The 14605-nt window shown below is 54.0% G+C and overlaps 1 protein-coding gene across 2 annotated transcripts; it reads left to right on the top strand.

The window, feature by feature from the left end:
* The first annotated feature begins 740 nt into the window (after positions 1–740).
* Positions 741–11968, top strand: PSMC4 (proteasome 26S subunit, ATPase 4). Of its 2 annotated transcripts, none has more exons than XM_075908453.1 (11): positions 741–897; positions 7287–7385; positions 7708–7894; positions 8002–8148; positions 8324–8433; positions 8715–8808; positions 9105–9272; positions 9757–9833; positions 10256–10424; positions 11068–11123; positions 11789–11968. In XM_075908453.1, exons 1-11 carry the CDS (start codon positions 862–864, stop codon positions 11900–11902), a joined length of 1257 nt encoding a protein of 418 aa, XP_075764568.1. In that variant the 5' UTR covers positions 741–861; the 3' UTR covers positions 11903–11968. The 2 variants fall into 2 exon arrangements, with proteins under 2 accessions (XP_075764568.1, XP_075764569.1); XM_075908454.1 differs by lacking the exon at positions 741–897 and adding an exon at positions 3208–3766.
* The last annotated feature ends 2637 nt before the right edge of the window (positions 11969–14605 follow it).

Genomic DNA, 14605 nt, shown 5'->3' with positions numbered 1-14605 from the left:
ATGGGGGCTTGACCCAATTGGGGGCTTGTTGGCCATGCTTCATTTTTAATAAAATATTATGTCAAACACAACATGTTTCAGCGTTGTCTTTATTTATGAGAGGGGCGGGGAACCTGTTTTGAGTCAGGGGGTAAATGACCCACAGAAAAGTCAGCCGGAGGGGGACCACACCACTGAGATACAAAAAACAACCCCTCCAAAAAACCCCAAGCCTCACTAATATGGCCCCAACTCTGCTGGTGGGGGCAAGGGACAGAGTGCTGGGGCAAGGTGCTGAGGCAGGTGGCAGGGTGCTGGGGGGGGGCGGGTGTCTGACCAGGGGGAGGGTACAGGGACAACTCGGCCAGTACCTGGGGAGCTCAGGAACCGTGTGGGCTGCTCTTCCCCACCCCTCCTCTAAACAGCTGGGCGTCCTGCAACACGGGGTCTGTGGCTTGGCGGGGGACTTCCCTTCCTCTGCTGCCCCCCCCCCCCCCCCGGGACTGCGGGCCAGCTGTGCTTCCTCTGCCCCCACGACAGCTGCCTGCTTCCAGAGAAGTTGGAGCTCGCACGCAGTACCGGGATACCTACTCCCCCCCCCCCGCCTCCGAGCCAACCCCCCCGGACGGCGCTGAGCCCAGGACTGTTACAAGGCGCAAACCCCAAGGCGGCTACATTGTCTCCCACTACTGGGCGGGGCCCCGAGAGCGCCAGAGAAGCACGAGTGCGCTCCGCGCCTGCGCACAACCGTGGAGTGACGGACCAAAGGCACCAATCCCAGCGTCTCCGGGGTGAGGACTTTGGCTCCCAGCAACCTTTGCGCGCGGAGAGCGGTTCCGGCTCCCAACAGTTCCTGCGCAGCGCGAGGCATCTTTGGAAGCGATGGAGGAAATCGGGATTCTGGTGGAGAAAACGCAGGTGCCGGTAGCGCGCGGCCTGTGCAGAGACCTGGCCCCGGTTCCGCTTCCGCTTCCGCTTCGCCCCGCCGCGCGCACCTTTGCCCGCGGACCCCCGCTGAGGAGATGCCCAGTCACTCTCCCCGCAGCCGGGCGCGGAGCCCAGGAGTGCGGGCTCTGCTCCTCCCCCCCCCCACCCCCCGCAGCCGGGCGCGGAGCCCAGGAGTGCGGGCTCTGCTCCTCTCCCCCCCCCCCCCCCGCGCAGCCGGGCGCGGAGCCCAGGAGTGCGGGCTCTGCTCCTCCTCTCCCCCCCCCCCCCCCCCCGCGCAGCCGGGCGCGGAGCCCAGGAGTGCGGGCTCTGCTCCTCCTCTCCCCCCCCCCCCCCCCGCGCAGCCGGGTGCGGAGCCCAGGAGTGCGGGCTCTGCTCCTCCCCCCCCCCCCCCCCGCGCAGCCGGGTGCGGAGCCCAGGAGTGCGGGCTCTGCTCCTCCCCCCCCCCCCCCGCGCAGCCGGGCGCGGAGCCCAGGAGTGCGGGCTCTCCTCCTTCTCCCCCCCCCCGCAGCTGGGTGCGGAGCCCAGGAGTCACTAGGAAGCTTAATTTGCATTTATTCAGATTCTTACTGGGGGGGGGGGTGAAAGGTTTGGGGCAGGAGGGCTATTTAACCTGCTTTGGTGGCAGGCAACATGGTGAGCCAACTACTCTCAAGGTAGTGCAGCTGCCCCCAATGGTCACCCTGCAGGATAACTCTCCTCTTCTCTTGCTGCCTGCAGTGGCCACTATATTTCATCCCTCCTTTCTGGGCACCCCTCCCCCTTTCCATATTATGGAAAACAGTCTCTTTACAGGGACTTCTGGTTTTCCTGGAACAACCAAACCCTGACTTGCTTTAAGTTAAGATAACAGGAAGCCGCATACCATATTTCATGGCCCTAGCTCTTAACTGTTTAGGAGGCATTCTTAACCTTACTCAGACACTCACTCAGATATAGTAGCAAATTTACCTGATGCTGCTGAGGTCAATTCCCCTCCGGCACCGTCTTTATGGCACGGGGGGGAGGGGAGGGAGAGAGGTGGGGGAAGCAGAGGCACAGCGATCCAGTACCTGGCATGAGCTGGTACTGCTCAGTCTTGGCTTGTGGCAGATCCCAGACCTAGCCCTGCTGCTGCTCTGCAATTTAAATGTAGCAGGAGCTGGGCTGACTGTACACCTGGCTCCTACTACACTTTAACTGCAGAGCTGCAGTGTGGCCCCTTAACAACTAATTATGTAGTTGATACTAATTGTATCGGCTAGACAATTAGTCAGTTACCCACTTAACATCCTTAGTCTATATTGGGGATTTAATCGGATAGTCATAAGCTTATTGGATAGCTGACTACTGATGCGCCTAGTCGCTTCCCTCTCCCCCACCCTGCTGCCTCCATCAGAGTTCCAAGGCAGAAGTGCCCTTATAGACTAATCCATGAAAATCCCATCGACTATTCAATTAATTACATCTAAATTTAACATCCCTAGTCTGTATAGCTACAGAAACTATTGTTTGCAGCTAGCAAATAGCACCAATTGTTGTCTCCTCACTATGTAAAGATAGAGCTTGTATAGGACTAGTACAGAGCCCTGCATGGGACTGAGATCCCATGAATCCCCAGTCCTGCTTCCATAATAGTGGGAACAGGATTAGAAAAAGACCTGCTTAGGGCACTATTGCAGCATGTTAGAGCTAGTCCTGATGTAGCTGGCTTATAGTCACAGACTGGAAGAGAAGCAAGCTTTCCTGCTTTTTCAACTCCCAGCTCATTTCTTATTGTGGAATAAAACTGCAACGATGGCAACGTCCTCTCTTTGCTGTGGGAGAGACTCCATCACAGGCAAAAGCTGGTTCAGCCCTCAAACTGTGGATCTAGCCACTGATTTACAGAATCAGGCCACCAATCCAGTGCATTAGGGATGTCAAAATGCAGTTAATTGACTACTTGATAGGCACTTCTGCATTCCTCCTTTGAAGTGTACAAGAGCCCCTGCTGGGGCTGTTGTACATTTCAAAGGAGGAATCCAGAACCCTGCATACAGCCTGGGGCCAGCGGGAAGTCTCTCTGACCGGTCTGCACGTGGATGCCTAATTTGAGGTATACAACAGTCCCCAGCGAGCCCTGGGCTGTGTGCAGTGTTTCAAAGCGGCAGCACTGTGTGGAGCCTGGGATAAGCTGGGGACTCCCCTGCTGATCAGGTTCCAAGTGGTGTTGCCGCTTTGAAGCACCTTCCTCCCCCCCCCCCCCCCCCCCCCATTGCTGTCTCTCAGAAAGAGGCAAAGTGCGGGGGAAGCGACTAGTGTTGACTGTCTGATAAGCATTTGCTTATTGGATGGCTGACTGGTCATTCACATCCCCAATCAGATATACTAAATATTTATATACCCCTTCATGCTTCTGCCTACAGACCAAAGGACATGCTTCCATGCTGCTGATGCTCATTTAAAAATATATTAGGTTTGTGGCTTAACTCCTTGAGGGAGAATTTTGTCCCCTATTCTGTATACCCCCATTCTGCCATGTATTTTATGTTAGGGTGGTCTAAAATGACTCAGCACATGTTCGTTTTCAAAACACTTTCACTACGGTTTTGACAAAACACACAAAAGGTATCAATATGAGGTTTCTAAAGCTAGCTTCAGCACTTAACTCAAGGTTTAAGATTTTGAAGCACCTTCCAAAATCTGAGGGGGAAGAAGAGTCTGCTTTCAAGTCTTAAAAAAGCAGTATGCCAATGTGAAAACTACAGAACATGAACCACCAAAAAGAAAACCATATGATGAAGAAAATGAACATGCTTTGGATCATTATCAAGCAGAACTCCTCATGAGCAGTGTTCCCTCTAACATTTTCTTTCCTTGGGTGAGTTGAGTTTTCTTTTGGGCAGGTTGAAATTTCTGGTGTGCAATACCAATATTGAGGTAGTGTGTGGATGTGCACCACTAGTACAAAAGCCCCATATCTTCTCCCATACCTGTGAACTATATTAAAACAAAGGGATAGTTAAGGAGCAATGCTTATGATATTCAATATGAAATAAAATTTAAAAAATTAACGCTACCCTTGGAGTACATGTATCGCCCTCCTGTCTAATAACTCCAACTAGTAAACACACCAAAATGGATATTACCTACACATAGCTCATCTTTAAGATGCAAAATGAATCAACTAGAAATAGTCATGCTCTTTTTGCAAATGCTAATACAATAGTTACTGACAAAGGAAAGGAGAGTAAAAGGCATTTGCTCAGGCTTATATAGTTTCTCAGGGAAATGTTTAGGATCCATGCTATACAAGAATAAGGAAAACCAATAAAAACTGATAAAACGTCTCCTGATTTGAAACTTTCACCTTGTGTATGTCACCATCTCAATGAGTAATGGCCAAAGAACAGCTTGCAAACCCTGAAGCCAGGTGTTAGATGCATGTTTTAAAGAGCTTGCAAATAAGGTTTCATCCTATTAAATAACTAGCATCACATGTAGTAATTGCTGCTACTTACTCATAAGAGCAGAACTCTGCCACATAGCTAAGATCTGGCCTTAATGCAATACGATACCAATTAATTCATGGTACAATTAGCCTTGCCCATAGAATGAAAGAAGCTATTTGCATATATATTTGCATGTATATGCAACCACACTTAAGTTGCAGCCCTTGGCATGTGCTGTTACTCTCATTGTGGCCCACATGGCTTCCAAAGTTGAGTAGCCCTGGCTTAAGGAAAGAGTGTCTTTTAACAGAATTTTTCGGTGTTGCAGATATACATGCAAATATAGATACACAAATAGCTTCTTTCACACTAACAAATCAAACTGCTTATTAAAAAGAAAACTGAATACCAGTGCTTTGGGTGTTTAGCTTCAGGTTGTGTGTTTCTTGGAGTGATTTTACTGTAAAAAGAAAAGTTTCCGAGCCAGAGCACTCCAACGTGCAGGGATTTTGGTGAGTCAGACTGGACACAAGGCTGAAAAGAACAGGTGCCTGGGAGCCCTGTCCTGATGACAACCCCATGCAGGAGTCTGTTGCTCTGTGCGGGACTGAGGCAGAGCTGCCTGGCCACGGTGCTGGCTCAGATGTGGCCAGTGTGAACCAGTCATCACTTCTCAGGCTCTGCCTACAAGGCTAAGCAGCCACCACGTCCCCCAGTGCCCTGGCATTCCTGGCACCTCCTCTCTGGAGGCTAGAAACGTTGACACCCTGTATCTGTCTGTTCCAGCCAGCCTGTCCGCTCGCGTCTTTCAGTGCTCACCCCACCCGGGAGATGCCTCATTGTTGTGGATCATGTTCCCAGTGGAGGCCATGTTCAAAGGAGCCCACCCGTGGCCCTGTGTAAACCCAAACTGCGGGCCACAAAGGAATGGGCCTGCGGGTCTCTGAGTAGCCCTGCCTTAAGCCATTAACACCTGTGAGAACTTTGTGTGAAATGTAATCATGCAAATATCCTGGCACACCCCGCCAGACAGGACTGCAGCAAGTAAGTCGGGACACCCCAAACAAACTCTCCTGTCCCCCCTGCCTCCACTTTACTGCACTGATGCCATCAACCACTCATCCTGTTTCCCATACCCTACCCCTGTTCAGTCTGCTCCCTCCAGCCTGGCTGGGAATCAGGATATAGCACAAACTTCCCTCACAACAAACAAACTCTCCACTTGCACCGAAGGCCAGGTCCCATCTACTTGCTATATCTCCCACTTACCACATACAGTCAGCCCCTCACCTTCCTTTCCCAGCCCAGGAGGCTTGATGAGTGTGCTGGGTTTCTACCACTGCCTCTCTGCTCACTCAGATGGAACACCCCAAATTCCCCTCCTGTTCAGCTCCCTGCCAGTTAATTACTTCCTCCCCCTTTCCCCAAACTTCCCTACCTTACAACTCTCCTCTCCAGCCAGTTATTTCCTCCTTATCTCCTCTCCTTGCCCGCTCTCTGAGTTCCTCCATGGAAACAGACAGCTTTGGAAGCTGCTCAGACAACCCTCCCACTGCAGGTCAACTGAGCTGTGACTGTGCGGGAGCTCTGAGCAGGGCTCGTTAAAGGTCTGCACAGTCATGCAGCCATACAGCTTACAAGAAATTAGGTCATGAGCATGGATGCGTGTCCTCTGGAATGGTGGTGAAAGCATGAAGGGAAGTGAATTTTTAGCCTATCGGCACACAAATATCTTCAATAATGGCAACAACAGTGATAAGTGAATGCCAGTTCTCACTTTCAGGTGAGAAGCAAGTGTCATCTCCTGCTAGGGATGTGAATGGTTAACCAGAAAGTGTCACCCTTAACAGATAATGCTTACTGATTACAGTTAACTAGTGGGGGCTGGAGTAGCTTCCCACCTGCTGTGGGAAGGGGGCTGCTCCAGCCCTTCAGGGCCAGCTGCAAGCACTCCAGTCTGCCCCCATTTAATCAGTTAACTGGTTAAATATTATGTAACTAAATGGGATTTTACATCCCCATCTCCTGAAAATGTGAACAAATCTGACTGAGTAGTTGGCTGAACAAGAAGTAGGACTGAGTGGAGTTGTAGGCTCTAAAGTTTTATGTTTTATTTTTAAATGCAGGGTCTTTTACATAATTCTGTATTTATAAGTTCAACTTTCATGATCAAAAGATTGAACTACAGTATTAGGCGATTTGAAAAATATTTTTGTTTATAGTGCAAACATTTGTAATAAAATATAAAGTGAGCACTGTGCACTTTGTATTTTGAGTTGTAATTGAAAATGTAGAATATAGTCATAGAGACAGTACTCTATATTTGTTTAAGAGTGCATTTAATCACAATTTTTTTAAATTGCTTGACAGGCCTTGTCAAAAGCCTTACTAAAGTCCAGGTATATTATGTCAGTTGTATACCCCTGCCAAAGAAGGCAATCCAGCTGCTTTGGCAGGATTTGTACTTGGTGATTCCCTGCTGGTGATCACCCTCCAAATGGAATGTTGTAAAGGTTGCTCCAGTGGCTTCCCAGGTATTGAAGTCAGGCCAACTGGTCTGTAGTTCGCTGGTTCCTTCTCTTCCCCTTTGTAAGCTAGGCACCACGTTAAGAGAGGTCCCAGAGATTGGAGAGAGGCTGTCACCTGTGAATTAGAAAATATTTTCACTAGTGGCTCTGAGATTTCTTCAGTACCCTTAGGTGCCTAGTGCCCAGTCCCACTGCTTTGAAATAATTTATTGGTCAGAAGATCTCTGATGAGCTTCTAGTCCTTTTGTCCCCCGACTCCTATCTGATGGTAGATTGGGGATGTCTGTCTCTTGGGCTTCGGTGGCTGGGTGGGGTCAGATTGAGTGTGAGACGTTTTTGCTCAGATGATTGCCCCCCCTTGACCAGCAGTCACAATGTTCTGGGGTGTCCATCTCTCACCCTTCCTATCTGGCTGTCCTAGGATGAGCTGCCCGCGTTAGCCATTTCCAGGCCCCAGACCAGCCTGTCCTTCCTGGCCCCGGAGCCTGAGGATCTAGAGGATCTTTACAGCCGCTACAAGGTGAGTAGGGGGCAGAGGTGGCAGGAGGGATGCCCTCGGATGGGAGGTGTGCGGGGGTAGCTCTCAGACCAGATAGTGAGGAGATAGGGTGCTGGGCTGGCAGGTTCCCTCACAGGAATTGTGGGTGAGGGCTGGACTGCCAGGCCCTGAGGAAGATGCCCTCGCATGGGAGATTTAGGTGGAGGTGTAGACTCCACCTCCTGTAACAGCATTCCTGGAGGGGCAGGAGAAGGAGCTATGTCTATCTACAGAATCTACAGCAGGAGCTGGAGTAGCTGGAAGTGCAGGCGAAGGGGCTGTCTGTATCTGTCTCTGTGTTTAGAAGCTGCAGCAGGAGCTGGAGTTCCTGGAGGTGCAGGAGGAGTATATCAAGGATGAACAGAAGAACCTGAAGAAGGAGTTCCTGCACGCGCAGGAGGAGGTGAAGCGCATCCAGAGCATCCCGCTGGTCATTGGCCAGTTCCTGGAGGCCGTGGATCAGAACACAGCCATTGTGGGCTCTACCACAGGTGCTGCTGTGGGGCTGGAGGAGGGGGATCCTGGTGGAAAGGGGTTGGACCCAGGGGGCTGGGCCCTGGCTTTCCCTAGCTCATCCCCATCTGCCTCTCACCTGCAGGCTCCAATTATTATGTGCGAATCCTGAGCACTATCGACCGGGAGCTGCTGAAGCCCAATGCATCAGTGGCCCTCCATAAGCACAGCAATGCACTGGTGGATGTCCTGCCACCTGAGGCTGACAGCAGCATCATGATGCTGACGTCAGGTGAGTGTTACTGGGAAGCCAGTGCTGCGAGGAGCAGTGTGCCTAGGGGTGGGGGGTGCCCTGGCTATGCAGGGGATGAGGGACTCTAGCTGTACTGGGCATTGAGGAAATAGAGGTCTTGTGGAGCATAGGGGTTCCCTAGCCACGCTGGGCTCAGCGTGGTTTGTGCCCACAGATCAGAAGCCAGATGTGATGTACGCCGACATTGGGGGCATGGACATCCAGAAGCAGGAGGTGAGGGAGGCCGTGGAGCTGCCCCTCACCCACTTTGAGCTCTATAAACAGGTGAGGAGGTGAGACCAGTTTGGGTGGGACTTCTACCTGGGAGGTTGCTCTCTGCACTGGGCCCAAATTGCAGACCTCGTGTGGGCTTGGGGGCAGAGTTGCTCCTCTTGCTGTGCCTTGGAATGAGGAATTGTGGGGCTGGGGTTGCCAGGTCACTGTCAGAGCAGGATGCACAGACCTCTTGGCTCTGGATAGCACTGGGTCTGCCCCCCTCTCTCCCCGCTTCCTGAACCCCCAGGAGGGATGTAGGGGGTCCCCAGTAACCTGCTTTCCCCCCTCAGATTGGCATTGACCCCCCGCGCGGTGTCCTGATGTACGGGCCCCCTGGCTGTGGGAAGACCATGCTGGCCAAAGCCGTGGCCCATCATACCACAGGTGAGCAGAGTGCTGGGCTGCAGGGGGGACGGGGGGACGGGGATGCTGTTTAGATGGTACACCCTGGCCTGGCTCAGGGCTGGCAGAGTTCTCGGGCACAAAGGTGCCAGGCAACCTGTAGTCCCAACTCCTGGTCTGGAAGGGCCCCAGGCTTGTGCTGCAGGTTCCAGGGCCTGGGCCTGGCTGGCACAGGGAGCACCTGTCCGGAAGGTGTGGGGAGTCAAAGCTCAGGCTGGAGGGGAGGCTGCTGGGCTGCCGCACAGCTGGTTGCTAATGCTGGCCACCCGTCTTTCCAGCTGCCTTCATCCGTGTGGTGGGCTCTGAGTTTGTGCAGAAGTACCTGGGCGAAGGGCCGCGCATGGTGCGAGATGTCTTCCGGCTGGCCAAGGAGAATGCACCCGCCATCATCTTCATCGACGAGATCGACGCCATTGCCACCAAGCGCTTCGATGCCCAGACGGGGGGTGAGCAGGACTGAGGCCTGGCTGGAGCAGGAACAGGCCCAGCATGCAGGGGGAGCAGAGCTGCAACCCTAGCCCCCCTCTCTGCAGGCATCAGTTGCATGCTGGCGTGAACCCCCAACCCCATTCCCAAGGCTCTGGCTGACCTTGGGCAGAGGATGGGCAGGTCTGTGGGGTGCTGTAAGGGAGGCTGGGGCAAGCCCTGTGCTCCCCCCACTCTAGCCAGCTTGGGGCAGCGGGGCGGGTCTGTGGGGCGCTGTAAGGGAGGCTGGGGCAAGCCCTGTGCTCCCCTCTACCCCCCACTTTGGCTGGCTCAGGGTGGGGAATGGCTGGATGGCAGGGGTCAGGGTGGTGGCTGCGCTCTGGGGCAGCATCAGCTGCAGAAGATTGAGGTGAGGGAAGGCGTGGGCCAAACAGGATGGGGTAGGGGTAGTGCCCAGGCCGGCTCTCTGGGCACCCTTCTTACCAGGCTGTGCCCCCTCTTCAGCTGACAGGGAGGTTCAGCGCATCCTGCTGGAGCTGCTCAACCAGATGGATGGTTTTGACCAGAACGTCAACGTCAAGGTGCCAGGAATGTGGGAGAAACAAGGGCACTGCCAGCCCCAAGTCTTCTGAGGCTGGGGGGGGGGTCTGAATGGGAGCAAGGTCCCAGGAAGGCCTGATGGGCTTGGGGGGGAGCAGGAGACATTGGCAGGAGGGCAGCAGGGGTGGCCAGGTCGAGGGGCATGGGAGGGGGTGGCATGGGCCCTGCTATCCTAGCCAGGCCGGGGTGTGGGGGGGAGCAGCAGGGGTCCCGTTGCCATAGCCAGGCTGAGGGACATGGGAGGGAGTGGAAGGGGCCCTGCTGTTCTAGCCAGGCTGCAAGATGAGGGGCGGGGGTGAGGTTCAGGAGCACTGCTGTCCCGGTAAGGCTGGAGGGGCACATCCTAGGAACAGGGAGAGGCCATGGGCTTCCCAGAGGGCTGACTGTCAGCCCTCACCCCTAGGTGATCATGGCCACTAACCGGGCAGACACGCTGGATCCTGCCCTACTGCGGCCCGGCCGTCTTGACCGCAAGATCGAGTTCCCCTTGCCTGACCGGCGCCAGAAACGCCTCATCTTCTCCACCATCACCAGCAAGATGAACCTGTCCGAGGAGGTGGACCTGGAGGACTGTATCCTGCTCAGAGCCTGGCATGGGGGTCATGGGGAGGCTGTGTCCCACTGACTGCCTGGTGGGCTGGGGGCCATGGTGGGAGGAGGGTTGTCCCACTAATGCCTGGCACAGATTGGGATGGGGGTGTACTGACTCAAGAACCCCTCCCTTTGGACAGAGCTGTCCCTGGGAAACCCCTGTTGGAGGAGGGTCTTCTGGCTACCTCCAGTGGTAGGACCAGGGCAAGGTTGGGAGCCGTCCTGCCCTCCCTCAATGCGTGGCTGGAGGGGGGGCACTAGGGGTGGTCTGGTCTGATCAGCGGCACTCAGAGCAGGGCTGGGCATGGCTTGGGCCACAGGGCTCCAGACCCCGCTGGGTAGGGGTTGGAACTGGCTCCTTGGCTGTGACTTGGCACAGACCGTGATGGGGGGGTTACTCACCAGACCAGTCCCTCCTCCAACTCTGGCCCCTAACATGTCCTGTTGCCATGCCGACCTGCCCCCCAGCCATGCTCAGGTCCCTGGGCTTCAGCCCACCTGATGGGAAGTGGGGAGAGCCGGGAGGCCAGCTAGCTGGCTCCCTGGCCTGGGGGGTGGTTCCCAAGGGCCCTTTCCATGGCCATGCCTACCTGCTCTGCAAAGCTTTCCCTCACTGCCTTCCAGATGTGGCCCGGCCAGATAAGATCTCAGGTGCTGATATCAACTCCATCTGCCAGGAGGTGAGTGCAGGGGCTGGGGGCTGTGGGGGAGTGGCTAGTGTCCAGTGGCTCCATGTGCTGTGACTTGCCCTCACTGCTCCTCCAGCCAGCAGGCCCCTCCCCTGCCAGCAAGGAGCCGGCTCTCAGAGCCACGGCTCCCTCTTTTGCATGGTGCATATGCTGGGGCCCGCTGCACATGGCAGCTCCTGCCCCCATGTGTGTGCAGCAGGGTCACAATGCACTGTGCCCCCATGCACATGCCCATTGTGCACCAGGCAAAATGGCGGGGAGGCCACTGTGTCCCACATCCCCTCCCCTCTGAATTATGTGCGCATTGTGTGCAGGGTGGTCTCGCCCTGTCCTTGTTAGGGATGTGAACGTGTGCACAGCTGAGCAACAGGCCTGGATTCATCAGTTAATATACCTGGTTACACACGGCTCCTTCCCCTCCTCTTTTAAGCCAGTTCCCTCTTAGCCTCCTCCACCGCTTTCTTCCCATCTCACTGCTGCCTGATACAAAGGAGGGGGAGGGCAGTGAAATGTTCAGTGGTTACATGTAACTCGTTACATGTTTACAGAAACAGATTTTCACATCCCATGTCCCTGTGTGCACAGGGCAGGATGTGTGTGGGGTGGGGGTCACTGTGCCCGGTGTCACTCCCTCTCACGTGTCCCTGTGTGCACAGGGCGGGATGCTGGCCGTGAGGGAGAACCGCTACATTGTCCTGGCCAAGGACTTTGAGAAGGCATACAAGACGGTCATCAAGAAGGATGAGCAGGAGCACGAGTTCTACAAATGAAGAGCTTGGAGCGATAGTCTGGGAGGCTCAAAATCCATCCCTAATAAACCAGCGCTGGCTCCCTAACTTGAGTGCTGCTTTCCATCCTTGGGGCCCTGGGCGGGAGAACGGAGCCAGGTAGGTAAAGTCCTTGCAATAAACCCAGCCCCATGCTTCTGTGGTGAGGGCTGCTGTCTGGCCCTGCTGCCCAGCCCAAGGACAGCCCCTTTCCCACCCCCAGCCTCATGAAGGAGGGGTGGAGTGAAGGGGTTGGCCTCTCATTTTGTGCAGCCGGGTTGGTGGAGTGGTTGGTTTACACTGTGAAATGTTACCCACATAAATATGGCTGCAGCTTGCTAAGGGCCACATGTTTGCCAGGTGTTCTTTCTCTATGGCCACGTAGCACTGCTCCTGGAGCAGCAGCTTCTTGCTCAAGTGCACAGAGGAGTCTCTTCCCCTTTTTTCATCCACCAGCATCAGCGCCACCCCTAGCCCTGCATCGGTGGCATGTGGCAAACACCATGAAAGACTTGTCTGGGTTTACCAGCACTGGGGCCCTGACCAAGGCATCCAATGCCCAGAAAGCCCTCTGGCCCTGCTCAGTTGAGACCAACTTGTCTTGCTGATCTGTCCTACACAAGCCATGGAGCTAAAGTGGGGCACAAATCCCCAGTGGTTCCCCGCCATCCCCATGAAGGCCTGGACCTGCTTCTTATTCTGGGCCACCAGCCAATCTCTGATGGCCTCCACTTTGGCCAGCTCTGGCTTTAAGCAGCAGTTCCCTGTTTTATGGCCTAGGTAAGACACCACCCTGTACTTCCCAGCCTTTACAGTCATCCTGGCCCCCTGCAGCTGATCCAACACTTGACTGACCTGGAATATGTGGTCCTCCCCGGTCTGATTAAAAACACAAATATTGCCGATATAAGCCAGCACAAAGCTCTTCATCCCCCACAGCAGCTGGTCTCCAAGCTCTGGAAGGTGGGAGGTGCCTCCTTGAGGCCAAAAGGGAGGACCAGGAACTCAGACCCTCAAAGTAGTGGTAAAAGCCTGGCATCTGGGTCCTGGTCTAGGTTGGATATTAGGAAAATCTATTTCCCCAGAGGGATGGGGTCCCTAAGGAGGGGGTGGAATCTCTATCCTTAGAGGTTTCTAAGTCCCAGCTTGTCCAAGCCCTGGCTTGGATGATTTAGGTAGGTTTCGTCCTGCTTCAGGCAGGGGGTTGGAATCAATAACTTCCTGAGGTGTCTTCCAATCCTAGGATTCCAACAGCACCTGTCAACAGCCCTTGGTGAGGTTCATGGTAGTGAAGTAACGAGCTTCTCCCAGCTCATCTGGGGCCTAGGCATGGAGTATGCATCAGACGTGGTGATGGTGTCAGTAATCTACACAGAATTGGATCGAGCTGTCCTTGGGGACATGGAGGACGCTTGGTTCAGCCCTAGGCCCAGCATGTATTGGACTGCTCTTTCCAGGTCCTAGGCCGTCTTCTCCATGGCTCTGAGTGGGGAGCAGTGCACAGCAGGGGGGTGCCAGTCTCTAGCTGGTGGACAGCCGGGTGGGTGAGACCGAGCTTGTTGGAGAACAGGTGCTGGTGGGAGCACAGCACCTCCCTGCTCTTTGCCTGCTGGGCATGTCACCTGAATAGAGGGGGATGGATTCCAGTAAGGGGTCAGCTCCAGTCTCAGGAAACAAATCCACCAAGAGATCGTCTCCTTTTAGTGCGTACACACAGCCAGCACCACATTCTCTTTGCCCCAGTAGTTTCTTCATATTGACATGGTACATCTGGTGCCTATGAGCCTGGTTGGACAGTTCCACTATATAGTTCACCTCATTCAGCTGCTTGTCGACCATGTCTAATTCCAGGCTGCTTGCAGCTTATTTTTCTGCATAGGAAAGAGAATCATCCCCTGGCTGAAGTGGCGCAGGCCTGTGTGTTGCAGTTGTACCAGATGACCTGCTTCCTTTGCTCCCTGCTTGTTTCTCCCTGCCCAGGCCCATGAGTTCAGCAAGCTTTTAGAATCCTAGGGCTGGCAAAGACCTTAGGAGGCCATCGAGTCCAGCCCCCTGCTCAAAACAGGACCAACTCCAACTAAATCATCCCAGGCAGGGCTTTGTCAAGCCGGGACTTAAAAACCTTTAGGGATGGAGATTGCACCAGCTCCCTAGGGAACCCATCCCAGTGCTGCACCTCCCTCGTTGAAAATGGCCAGCAGCATGTCAGCCACAGTGTCTGCCTCAATAGAGGACAGAGCCACAGCCTTGGGTGTATTTCTTCCCAGGCTGGGAAGCTTTACTGAAGGGCCCCACTGCATCCATAACTACCTTCAGGAAAGGCTCCTCCATTATGAGCAGGGGCTTCAAGGTGGCTTTCCTCTTATCCCGGGCCTTTCTCCTCGCCCCCAGCGGGAGTTGCAGGACTGGCAATATCACTGGACAGCAGCAAAGACCTGTCGAAGCAAAAACACGCTCCTCTCTGTTTAGGCGGCTAACAACTGATTTGCTTTATTGATTAGTAAAGCAAAGTGAGCCAAACGTGGTCCCAGCAAAGTTGGGCCCAGTAAAGCTGCTAATACAATTAATTTTAGTATTTTTATACTCTTAGCTAAACAGTTTGACGTTAGGGCATTTAATTACAGAAATTCTTAATTAAATTTGGAAAAACAAAGCCTTATTAACAAGATGGCGGACAGGTACGAGGGAGTACCTCTCTTCTCTGAA

This window comes from Pelodiscus sinensis, chromosome 24 (assembly GCF_049634645.1).
Source record: "Pelodiscus sinensis isolate JC-2024 chromosome 24, ASM4963464v1, whole genome shotgun sequence".
NCBI classification, from domain to species: domain Eukaryota; kingdom Metazoa; phylum Chordata; order Testudines; family Trionychidae; genus Pelodiscus; species Pelodiscus sinensis.
Note: the sequence above shows the minus strand (reverse complement) of the source record. Positions and strands in the feature narration are given on the sequence as shown.